General features: G+C 37.5%; 1 protein-coding gene across 1 annotated transcript in view; it reads left to right on the forward strand.

Moving 5' to 3' along the window:
• The window catches only part of SPON1 (spondin 1), a 189399-nt gene that overhangs the window by 55333 nt on the left and 120590 nt on the right, over positions 1-13476 (forward strand). Inside the window, exons 4-6 of the mRNA XM_064715683.1 lie at positions 3201-3274; positions 3937-4059; positions 8154-8302. Of these exons, the coding sequence (XP_064571753.1) occupies positions 3201-3274; positions 3937-4059; positions 8154-8302 (346 nt within the window). The remainder of the gene's footprint in view (positions 1-3200; positions 3275-3936; positions 4060-8153; positions 8303-13476) is intronic.

Below are 13476 nucleotides of genomic sequence, written 5' to 3' on the forward strand. Positions count from 1 at the left end.
GAGAGAGAGAAAGAGAGAAAGAAAGAGGAAGAGAGAATGAGAGAAAGAGAAAGAATGAGAGAGAGAAAGAGAGAGAAAGAAAGAAAGAGAAAGAGAGAAAGAAAGAAAAAAGAAAGACCCCAAACTCTGTTCTGGGGTCTGACTCTGTTTCTGGTATGAACTAGGGCATTCCCAAGGCTGGCGTGAAGTTTTATGGTTTATGACATTTCCTGTTTCTTAATATCCCAAAATGCAATTTCTGTGCCTTTGGCAGAGCTTTTCCCAGCAGGATGGTGCAATTGTTGTGCAGCTGGGCTGCGGAGGGAATTTCTTATCCCATGGAAATCTTTTGAGGCAGATTTCTCCCACTGCCCTCTCATGTTGTCTGACCAAACCGAGCCAGGACAGGGACATCCCAAAGTGGCATTGCCAAAGCAAACATTGCAGAAGCAACCAGATATCCTTTCCTTTTCATGTGAGAACTGAAACACAGAAATAATGACACTTTCTGGACAGTTCATTTGGTTGGTTTTCTTCAGTAAAGCAGGTGTTGCCAGGTGTAGAAGTGCCTGTACCTGACAGTTTTGCTCCTTAGTTTAGAGATGGAAAAGTGCAGATCCAGAAGCCTTGGCTTGAAGAAAATGGGAAACAAACAAGGTTTTTTGAGACACATTTATTTCCTTTTGCCTTTATCCATCATTTTCTGATAGTCAGAGAGAAAAAAGCCAACAAGAAATTGAAGATCCACCTATATATATTAATATGAGAGGGAAAGCAATTGGATTGATCCTTTCCCATGAAGTTCAGACAGCACTGGACATTTGAAGTGATGGGAAGGATTTATGTAAATTAAACAGATTAATACCTTGTGTAAATTCTTAAAAGCTATTTTGCCTCTCTCTAGAAGTTCACCATTCTATTTTTAGCCGTTTTTGGCAAGCCTTGAAGACAAAGGTGAGAATCCTTAGTCCAAAGATCAGAACTTTTATGGAATAAAAATTAAATTTAACATAAAAATTATGTTTAAAAAAAGGGGGAAAAAGTAGCTATAAAAGCTAGCATATACACTGAACAGATGTTTTGGTCTATGTTCAGTCTAGAAGCTGATTATTAAAACAGTTAATATTTTAAAATGATTTCTGATTATTTGTAGAGTTCTGTGCCTGCTTCTGATAGTTATGTAGCCATATAATGTGCCCATCCTGGTGCATTTGGAATCAGTCCAAAACCTCCCATTTAAATTATTGGCTCACCATACAGTTTCAAATACAGCTGAAGAGACAATGGTTTAGAAAGCTGTGAAGCTTTTGTTATTAGTAAAGGAACTGTTCCCTTGACATTTTACAGTGACAAGCTAACTGCAGCAAAAAGAATAATACAAGTACACTTCAGGCTTCAAACAATCTTTCTCTATTTTCTTTTTCTTCTTTTTTTTTTTTTCTAAAATAACTACTTCTCAAATACCCACAATACCTTTGTTACCTGCAGAATTGAGATCTTTATCAAACAGCTGATTTTGTATTTGTGTGGATTAAGATAACGGAAGGATTTAGATTGGAAGGGACTTCTGGAAGTCATGTAGTCCATTCTCCTGCTTGAAGTAGGTGCTGAACATCAGTTTGCTTGTTCCCTCAGCAGGTTGCCAAGGCATGGATCTCATCAAGTTTTGAATATTTCCAGAGATGAATGTTGCACAAACTCTGTGTAGCCCATTCCATGGTTCAATCTCTGTGATTAGCCTGATGGTGTGAGAGGTTTTCCTTGTATCTGCACAGCATTTCTTGTGCCCCCACTTTCTGTCTCCTTGCAGTGTAGCACCCAAAAACTCTTAAATTTGGCTTTGGCTTTCAGTTTGAAGGCTGGGAACATTAAGGAGCATGCCACTGTCACAGGGTGCCCATTGGGTTCTTATTCTTCCTAGTAGTAACTCTGGTAGTTGTGTTTGTTTCATTTTTTCCCCCATTTATTTCTTCTTAGAAACCCTGAAAAAGATTCTTTCAGAAAGGATTGAGAGTTTTTTGCACCCTTTCCAGGCTGATGCAGCTTTAAGAGGTTTGCAAAACCCGGGTTTTCTCCCGGGTGCTTTGTAAGGTGAAAATAAAGATTCCTTCCTCTCCTAGACTGGCCTTGCATCTTGGCAAAGAAAGCACAGCAAAACTGCCTCTTATTTTTGATGATTTTATGGGTGGGATGTTGTCAAAAGAGGGTTATATGACTGCAGCAACACATCTGAGCACATACAGCCTCACTTTCCTTTTCAGTTTTCCTCCTGTCATGAGTGAGAAGTAGTTCTAGAAAGATTAAGATATTTATTTGACTAATACTGAAGGAAGACAAGAAATTGGCCCTCGCTGTTTAGTGTTTTGTACAAGTGATGGTACAAAATGTTGCTGGAAGAATGTGTACTTGTGCTGGTAAACAAGGAAGAGTGCCAGCTGCCAAAGCATGCTGTCCTCAGGAGGCTCTCTGTCCATAGATTGGCTTTGAATTGAACCAAAATCTAGTTTTCTTATGGAAAGAATATAAAGCTTTCATGTGAATATAATTGATATAGTTAAAGATGGTCCAAGAAGGTTGTTAAAGTTTATTTGGCATTAAATATATCCAGCCCCCTCAAATGAGGAACTGAGGCACCGAGGCTTAGTAATTTACATTTGGTTTGAACTATAAGCCTCAATAAAATACTCCAGATTTAATTAATTTTAAAGCAGCTTGTCTTTTGGAACCTGTGAATTTCTTTCAAAGACTTTACCTTATGCCAGCTTTTTTCCTAACTTCTGTTTTATGTGATATTTGCACTGAGTTGCTGTCATATATCAGAAGTACTTATCTTTTTAGAATGCCATGTAATTTCCTATGAACAGCTGCTCACTATAGCTGTGCTGTTTTTTTGACTGAATTTGAATACAACTTCAGTATTTTAATATAAGATCTGATTGAAATATTGAATGCTCAGGTGTCTGTCATGCATTTCAAAATGCATGGCACAGGTCCTCACTGATTGCCTATGACCACTTCCTTGGAGGTAAATATATTTAAGGTTTCTGTAAAATGTGATGAAATTAAAATACAAGTTGAAATAAAAATATCTTATCTGTAATCCCATGTTGTACTGTCAGTGCAGGGAAGTATAACCATGTCTTAGCAGTCATTTATGACTCATTTTCTTTTTTCTTTGAGAAATAAACATGTTTCAAACTTTTTTTCCCTCCCCTTTGTAGAGCCAGTATTGTGCAGAAGCGCATAATTTATTTTCAAGATGAGGGCTCTCTCACCAAAAAAATCTGTGAACAAGGTAAGGTAAAGTAAAATATCTCTTTGACCTCCTCATTGTGTTTTGCATTTTTCTCTTAACACTTTGTCTCAAACTAAAATTTTGAGTTCTTGGACAGGTTGAGATTTGGGCTCTTCCATTCAGTTATGTTCTTCCTTATCACATATACTCCATAAAATCTTCTTTGCCTCCCCCTAAAGTGCTACTTGCAATTCTTTACCTGCTCTTTGTGCGATACCCATTGGTTTCCAGGGCACTCTGTTATAGAATCCCGGGATATTTTATCCTTTCCTAAACCTAAACATTGCACCTGGTTATTGCATCCCGCTGGAGAATTCATTTACTTTGTCTGTTCAGAAATTTCAAGCCCATTGTGTTTTGAGATCAGCTGAGGCTTTTCCTTATCGGATAGAAACCAGAAAGAAACCCCTTTTGAATCTGAAGATAACTGAAATATTAATGATTGTAAATGAACATTGTGGATTTAAACTATTTTGTCCACTTATAAATATGGTACAGATATTTCAGGCTTGTCCTTTAGTCTAACAGCAAACCAAATTTAAAAAAACCAAACCGATGTTTAACTCATATTTATTCCCTGGATTATTTATCACAGCAGCTTCACTGTCCCCACTGGTTTGGAGCTGTAGCCACTTTCAATGGGTGCTTTGATGCTTTTTCAGACTCGGCCTCGGAAGGTGTGACTGACAAACCCATTTTAGACTGCTGTGCCTGCGGTACTGCCAAGTACAGGCTGACTTTTTATGGGAACTGGTCGGAAAAAACACACCCCAAAGATTTCCCACGTGAGTATCCCTCTCTTCTTTGCACTTCACAGGGGCCCTGGGGAGGATTGGAGCAGGTTTTGTGACACAGCATCACTTATTTACAGCTCAGCAGAGTAAATGATGACATGCATGGCATCCTGCTGGCACTCAGCATTGAAAATCAATGGGTCTTTCTGCACTCTACATTACCTGCACATTCTATTGATTTGCCTGACATTTTGAGCTAAGATGTGTGTGAGGTTGTGTTTGCAAGATGTCTTTGTGGGGAGAAAGCTTCTTTTCTTTTTTCTTTTTTTTTTTTTTTTCTGATTGAAAGCTTAGAATGGCTTATAATGTAGAGATTTTAAGAAAAAGTCCACAAAGGACAGGCAGCACACTAACATTTTGATTTTTCAGCCATGACAATCTACCTAGTTTGTTTTGCTTCAAAGTATATTTAATTATTTCAGTTAAATTTGGTAAGTTTTGAATCTCGCTGCCCAAGGATATTAATTGTATATATAGATCTAAGAATACTCTGTCTTCTTTTTCTTTGTTGGTTGAATATCCAGATAAAAAACACCTGAAATTGGCCTCTCTGGGTTTTTAAGTGTCTGAGCTACAGAATCAGTATTTTTGTCGCAAGTTTTCTTTCTGCAGTTACCCAAGTATCTGTAAAAAGCTGAAGTTACAAAATTGTGTATTATGCATTTGGTCTTTCATTACTGACTCCACAGTCTGTGGGAAAAAAGGCCAGGAAAGTAATTAAGAATATGAGTCATATTTACAGGTCTTTAAACTCTGTTATGTTTTCTGTGGCTGATGTTTATTATAGAGGCTTTTTTATGTTGATTGAAAAAAAATATTATTACTGTCACAGTGTCAGAATATCCTCATATAACTCAAATATGGTTTGTATCAGCTCAAATTTTAACAGCCTAAGCAATGTTGCTTGTGTTGGGTTTGAAACACAGCATTGTTCAAATCCTATTGGTCAGCATAATATGGGGGAGATAAAACAAGCAAAGCCAATAATTGCAGGAATGCTCTTTCAGGCTGCTGGAGGATTTAAATATCTGCTGAGTGTGAATTTTATGTACACTATTTCCATGGACTCAGCTGGTGGTTAGAAATAGGCCATGAGAAAAGGACTGAAAGCTAGGAAGTTACTGTGGCTTTTCCCCTTTTCCCCTTTTTTTTCTTCCAAGTTGGTGAACTCATGAAAGGTGTGGCTGCATGATGGAAAATAAGCAAGTCACAATAGTTTCCCTGCTATCTGTCCCCAGTTACAAAATGGTGAATTAAATCAATATTTTACTTCAACTGGAAAAGTAAAAAAGTAACCACTTGGTATTTGCATGATTAATCACAGCAATAACAGCTAATCAGATTTTGCATTAAAATTTCTGAAAGCTGAGGGAAAGATCTCATCCAAATATAGTGATGTTCAAAAAGGAAACCTAGTCATTGTCATTATTCTTAAAAATGTTGAGTTTGTGCAGTAATTACATGAAAATAAAATGGTATTCATTGTGGATTGTGGTAAATCACTAATTATTTGCAAGCCACCACATAAAAATTTTTGCTCTATTCTTGTACCACCAGTAAGGTTGGAATAGACAGCAGATAATAAACTTTGTATTTCACATCTTTTCTTTATCTCCCAATTTGCTTAAAAAACCCCTAAAGAGCATGCACTTTGTGCAAAGCATTCATCTGTTTTATTGAAGAGTTCTGGGTGTCAGGGGTACACAAACCCAAATCTGACCCTCCATGGTTTCGAGCCAAACATGTTTTATATTCTATCTTTATATAACTTACATATCCATTATTAAACTTACATTGTTCTGTTGTGTGCATTGATTTCATCCAAGCAGGGATTTCTCATGATCCCCCTCAAACCTCTAACATAGTTTCTCATGACTCTTTAGACAATAATTATATCTAATCACATCAACAAACGTTATATATATTGACCACAGGGCAGTTCACTGATCTAGCAAATACAAGCTAATTCAGCCCTACTAACAACTTCTTCAATCCTATTTTTGATTAAATTTTCATCACAGAGAGGAATTACATTTAAGCAGACACCTTTATGTTGCATGATCTAACATAATTATATCTAATCCCATCTAAAAATTATATCATTTATCATATACTGACTACACAGTTTCACATGATCTAGCAAATATGAGGCCTAACATTTCCCAGGGCCTACCTTTAACATTTTCCTAGGGCCTAGTAAGCCTAAATTTCTTTCTAACTCCACAAATTTTCTGTGATTTTAAAAATCTTTTACTTTCAGTGTCACTGGCTGTGATGCCTTAAGGAGCTGGAACAGAAGCTAGATGGAGTTAAGGAGAATAAAGTGGATATTTATTGCAGTGCCTTCAAAGGCCACACCCTGGCAGGGCCCAGATGGCTCCAAGATGGAAGCAAAAGAGGACTTGGTCACGAGATCTCACATTTTTATAAGTTTTAGTCCATTTCCATATTGGAGCTAATTGTCCAACCACAGCTCCAGCCCATGCAGTCCCACCCTGCTTGTTTTTCTCTCTCCAACCCACAGTGTTTGTGCTCTTGGACTGAGATTTGGATTATTTGTCCTTGGTGCCCAGAGCTCACCATCTCTGAATATGAAGCCTCAGAATTACACACTAAAGCAGCACAGAATGGGAAAAATATAAAAAGCTAAACCCTGAGGCATTAGCTGTGTTTCAGGGGGCCTGGTGGGACAGGCAGACCCAGGAGGAGAGGATGGAGTTCCACCACTGGGGCTGAGGGACAGCATCTCCCTGGGCTTTGGCAGGTGCCACTGTGGATTTCAGGAACAATTGCTAGATCTTAGATCAAGAAACCAGCTCCTGACATTGCAGGCTCTTCAGCTGTGAAGGAGAGAAGGTTTAGTTTTGGTTTTTTCTGCTCATATTACTGATTCATTTTAGTGGATTCTGAAAACATCAGGACTGCTGCATTCAGAGCTCTGTAAGTGTATTTCGGTCCAAGTTCAGGACTAGGGAAGCTATGAAGGCTGTGTTTGCTGCTCTGCCAGGCCATCTCCCTCATCTATCTATTCTGCTTCCTACGTTTTTCTATCTTCTTTCCCCTGCTGTTGGTGTTCATTTTTTATTTCTAATCTATTTTCTACTCTCCCATGATTAGGTTCCTGCATCTGACTTTATACAATTCTCTGCACTGTCCTTTTCAATTTCATTGTTCCACCTCTCACATCTTAAATTTGCATTCCTTTTCTTTACTTCATTATTCATTTTTCATTCATTTATTCCGTTTGCAGCTGTTTTTACTGCTGCTCTCTACCTTTTGCATTGTGAAGAGAAACGATAAATATTGTCTCACTCCATCATTCTGACTCCCTCATCTCCTGCAGTCCTTGCCTTGTTACCAGACTGTCTGCTTATGTTAGCAGTTCATTTTCTCACCCTTTTCCTTTAAGCCCATATATCTGCAGAAGGTTATTGACACTTAAGTGAATTCATTTTGCATTTCCAGGGCTGTGGGACTTCTGTGACTCCTTATTTCTGCTCAATGCTCATTTCAATTCCATCATACTTCCCTAACATCTGTTTCTTTATACTTTTTTTTATTATTATTATTTTTTTGTTCAACAAGGCAAGAAACAAGAATGGGAATCCTTTTGCTTAGCTCTACAGCTCTTACATTATGAGAAATCTAAGCAAGAAAACTCAGTGAGTATAGAAGTGAATACAGAAAAATTTACTTCTTCACTGCCTTCAGTAAGGAAAACTTGCTTTTAAAACTGAGAGTGACCACTGAAGTCTTCCCTTGCAGGTTTCCTTCTCAAAAATATTTGACAGAGAAACTTAAAATTAAAGGTTGCTTGAAATTAAATGTTACTTAAACTTTCTGAAGTGAGATATTTGGTGACAAAAAACTATTCTAAGCCTGTTTGTTTTGAGGGGCTGCTTCAAGCTCAATTTCTGTCAGTCACTGCCTTGTTCCCACTGCTCTGAAGATTTGTGTTGGTGCGGTGAGAAGTGGCCGCATGCAAAAGTGGGGACTCCCAGGCTTTATTACAAGTCAGGAATTATTGTTCGAGGCTGCCTCGAGGGTGGTTTGATTTATTTTGTTTTGGTTTTCCCCCCGAAAAGGACGCACCAACCACTGGTCTGCCATCATTGGCAGCTCCCACTCCAAGAACTACATCCTGTGGGAGTACGGGGGATACGCCAGCGAAGGGGTCAAGCAAGTGGCAGAGCTGGGCTCCCCAGTGAAGATGGAAGAAGAAATTCGACAGCAGGTAGGTGCATTTTTGGTGCTTAATTTCGATAAAAGGGTCCTCCCTTGGCCTGTTAACAGTTTGTCATTGGGAATGTAATTTTGCTGAGTAATTCTCAGTTCAGTGCAGGAGGAGTTCTGTGTGGCTCTCTTGATTCATTCTTACCCTGGCAAGGGTTTTGGTCTAGAAAAGGACAAGTAAGTTGGAACATTATAAACTTGTGCCATATAGAGCAGAAATCAAAGGTGGCAAAGTGAAAATCACCTTTTCAGGCTTGATTGTGAAGGCACTGTTTTAAAAGAAAACTTTGAAGACAGCAAGCAATACCCCTGCCTTAAAATAGTGAATGATTATTTATAATTTAGATTCACTTTGCAGAGTGCTGCATTTTGCTTCTTGATGGATGGCCTCATTTTGTGTTATACAAATATGTAAACTGCTGTGTTTCCCTGCCCATCATTATTTATGTGGCACAAGCATTCTTTCCTTAATAATCCCTTTTACAAAGAAAATAATCTCCCTTTAATGTTGAAAACATGCATGAAACCCTCTGTACTTTTCTTCACTTTTTCTACATTTCTGTGGATCTTTCCTATATTTGACACTTCTGAGGATGAAGTCAGCAAAAATAAAAGCAGAGTTCAGGATGATATTGGGGATTAATCATTCTCCCTTTTGGTTAAAAACACAGTATTTTGAGACCTCCAGGATAGGTTGTATACAGGGTTACACTGAGAGATTTAAAAAAATTTCAATTATATTTATATAAACAGCATAAAACAATCTCAAAGACTGTTTTGAAAAAACTCGTATAGCAAAAGGCTTTGTGTGCTAAATTTAATTTGCTTTCTTGTGATTCTTAAGTGTATATAATCATGGTACAAGAACATCTGGTGTATTTGACAAGAAACTCCCAAAGCCAAGAAAAATAAAATAAAACCAGCTTAAAACTTAATATATAAAAGGGATAGAAAAGGAATAAGAAGGGGAAAAAACAATCTCAACGTGGGATGAAATGTGATCATGGATACATTGCCTATTTAAAGCATAATAAACCTTGGTATACCTGGAAATAGAAATAGGCCTTGCTTCTATGCAGAAAAGTGGCTGGATTTTATCCCAGAAATACAATATAAACCCAGAGGGATTAAAATTGTAGCAGAATGTTATATATACCACATGGAACTTATAATTTTTGCTGCTTACTTGGGAAATCAATACTTTCTTGTAGTAGGCCCACGTGGAATGAAGAAAATCAGCAATTTTGTATTGAGGAAGATAATTTCTGTTGCAGCCTTGGTGAATACTTTATAAGCAGGGGTTTGGCACATCTGATGTGGGGCTGTACAAAGACTGGGGGTTTTCCTGAAGCAGCAAGAGCCAGAGGAGGGTGTAGGGTGAGGAGCAAGCAGAGGTCAGGCTGAGGATTGGGAGAATGGCCGAGAATTTGAAGGGAATATGGGGGGAAAAAAATGGAAATCATGTCTCTGTTTTTTTGCTTCTTTGTCATTGTGTGCCACATATGTGCAATGAGGGGATGTGCTTGTACACTGGATTTAAATCAGAGGAGATTGTGACTTTTAGAGTGCATCAAATAGAGAAATGGCTGCAGCTTCGGGGGCTGCTGAGGTTGAACATGGAATTAGTGAGCATCACAGTTGATTCCAACTTTGGGGTGTCTGATTGGGCCAGCCCTGGTTCTCCCGGGTCAGTTTATCCAAGCAATCAGCTGGATCTTACCTAGAGCAGTGCAGCATGTCATCAAGTGCCATAACATTTTTGTTGAGTTTATTTGAGATTTTTTTTTTTCTTTTTAACATGTGCTTAAGCTGCACTAAAATTTTTGACAGGTTTTGAGGTAAAATTCTGCAACCACAACAGCAGAGCAATGCCAGGAGCGAATCTGCTGGCATTGAAGTCAGGCTGGTATTTTTCTCTTTTTAATTGCACTTGCAATATCCCCACCTGCCTTGAAATTTGTTAATGTTGTTTCCTTCCCCACATGTTCCAATCTACCTCAGGATCTCTTTGCTCCTTTTCCATTTCTTATTTCACCTTTTTTTCCACTCTCTGCTGTCCTGCCAGCCTTGTGTCGATGGGAGGATGCAATTCATTAAATTAATCACTCTCCAAGCAGCTTTGATGTTCTTGAAAACACAGGAAAGGGAATTTTTGTTTAATTCTGGTGCCTGGACTCAGAGCTCACTCACTGCAGGTTGTGCACTTCTTCCAGGGCCACACTTGGATTTGGGAATTTGCTGTGTGTCAGCTGAGTTTTGTAGGCAGTTTCTTAGGTGAAAAATTTTGTGGGAATCAGAAAAGCAGAGACTTCCACAAACACGAAAAGATTTGATCTGCAGCCTCAGAAGATGCTTAAATTGATGTTTAACACAACACACAGACATGAAGCAGAAAAATCATAAATGTTTCTATAGTTATAAATAAGAATATGCCTTAAGAAAGTAAGAAACTGTTTTAGGTAAGATAGGAAAGAGTTTATAAAGAATCTATGGGTGTGATTGTATAAAATATGCTAAAAGTTTAGAAATTATAATAAAAACTTTTATAAGGATGTGAGACAGAAACCCACTAGATAAAAGTAGCCACAGTACAGCAAAAGTAAGTAAAGGTAATAATAGAAAAGCAAAATAAACCCTGTGACAACTGTCTATTAGTTAAAAAAGTTAGATATTGTAACAAAGAAACTTGTGACTACTCTTAAACTATGACCAACAGCTGATGCCTTTAAAAATCTCACAACTTCTAAAAGTAATGTTATCTAAACAAGAAATCATTTTTAACCCAGAAATAGTCCCATCCCTTCATTTCTAACAATGATAATATTTATGTAACCAGCATCTGTCACTGACGTTACTCGAGATTTGATTAAAGGAAAAAATTCTAATTATTTTTGGGTTGTATTACCAAAAATTTACAAGGTATAAACAAACAAACAATAACAAAGGTCTTTCTTTCAAGGAGCTTTGTTAAGAAGTGTCTTAATAATGATTAAATGGAAAATCCTCAAGCATGAACATTTTGCATTCTGTATTTACTAGCTTCAGAGAGGAAAATCTAATGACCCCATTCTTCTGTGGAAGAGTACAGCACTGCCTTACAAAACAGGCCATAAAATGACCTGTTTTGTAAAACTATTAAAAACTATAACTATAAAACGATTCAGCTGAAATTCTGCAATTACTTTTTAAAAAATCAATCAGTCAAGATGAATGCAATGACAAATTTACTTTCATTTTTACTCTTCTTTCTTTTTTTTAATTAAAAATTTCCAAATCAGGACTGTTTTGTGAAGATAAATGTTTATATGAATTCGTAGCAATTACATATTTGTAATTGCTATGAATTGGCTCATAGGAAATGGATGCAGAATTTGAAAGGGAAATTCTGCATTCAAAATGGGATTACTCTGTTTAAACACATGAACAAACAAATAAGATGGTTAAAGCATGAATCAGAAGGAGTAAAGTCTAATTCTAAATCTCATGTACTAGGCTGATGAAAAAAGACTAAAATAGAAACATTGTTTAAAACATCTCACCTTTAGTGAAATTATTTGGTTTTGCCTAATTACTTCTGAATAAATATCCATTTTGCCACCAATTCTTTTATAAACCAAGGTAAGTGATATTCTGCAGCTTACATCTTTCTCCAGAAAATGCAGTGCACACTCTCTGCTCCCTGTGGAGCCACAGGTGACATTCTTGCAGGTTTGGCTTAATGCCCTCTGAAATGTCAGTCAGTGGGATGACTTTTTAGATTGTCTTCAGCATCCTCAGATGAAAGCTGAGTGTGCCTCCAGACCTTTCAGAACAACAAGTTCAGTTTTCCAGGAAGATGCTTGTAAAGTTTTTAGACACAGGATAATTTAAATTGTGTCTGTGAATTGGAGGTGGAAGGAACCTGAAACAGCAAAAAATTTCTATAGAAAAAAAAAAAATGTAATTGCTATGAATCCATACATTTATCTTTACAAAATAGTCCTGATTTGGATTTTTTAAATTAAAAAAAAAGAACAGTAAAAATTAAAGTAAATTCCTCATTGGATTCACCCTGACTGATTGATTTTTTTAAAAGTAATTTCAGTATTTCAGCTGAATAGTTATCATTTTATGACCTGTTTTGTAAGGCAGTGCTGTATTCTTCCACAGAAGAATGGGGTCATTAGATTTTCCTGCCTGAAGCTGGTAAATCACCTGAATTACAAAGAGGAACCTGCAGGATATTGATCACTTTTTTATTATAGCACTGGGCAAATTATTGTGTTTACTGAAACAAGCTCAAAAGTTTGCTTTTTGAATTAGTGTGCTTAGGGAGGGTAAAACCTGCCAGCCTGGGAGGTTCAACTCAGGTGATTTGTGCTTGACAGAAGAGCTGAAAATTCCCCCTGAACCCTTCACCTCAGAGACCAGGAAACACCTAAAAATCCCTGGGAATTATGCTGGGAATTGCACTGGGAAAACTGATATTTTTGTTGGAATAGTTCAGTCTGTGTTCTGTTGAGAGGAACTAAAAAATTAGTGACAACATGGGTGGCTTGGCCTTCCTTGGAGGAGGGCACTGAGAGAAGTGAAGGGAATTGGATTATTTTGCCATGACCTGAAGTTGGTATTCCTGCTGCTGAGGAAGGAATTGGCACCTGGGATGTTGAGATTATTTTGCCATGACCTGGAGTTGGTATTCCTGCTGCTGAGGAAGGAATTGGCACCTGGGATGTTGAGATTATTTTGCCATGACCTGGAGTTGGTATTCCTGCTGCTGAGGAAGGAATTGGCACATGGGATGTTTATTTTGCCATGACCTGAAGTTGGTATTCCTGCTGCTGAGGAAGGAATTGGCACGTGGGATGTTTAGATTATTTTGCCATGACCTATGGTTTGACGTTTTTGGCAGGGACTTACTTAATTCTAGCACTTGTAGAGACTTATACAGAAGTATACTTTTTGCTTTACGTTATTAATCAAAAACGGACCTTCAATCTGTCTAGATTCAGGGTTTCTAATTAGAATAGGAGGATTTTCTTTTGGTTTTGCTTGTGTGTTATTTGAAAAGTGCTTAAAGATTGGTGGATCAGGTTTTGTACTCGAACTGTTTAGAAAATTAAAAACATACAGAGCTTTGTTCAGCTTCATCTGTGGTGTGATCTCTATGAAGTTGATATTCCTGCTGCTGTGGAA

This window comes from Zonotrichia leucophrys, chromosome 5, assembly GCF_028769735.1.
Source record: "Zonotrichia leucophrys gambelii isolate GWCS_2022_RI chromosome 5, RI_Zleu_2.0, whole genome shotgun sequence".
NCBI lineage: Eukaryota > Metazoa > Chordata > Aves > Passeriformes > Passerellidae > Zonotrichia > Zonotrichia leucophrys.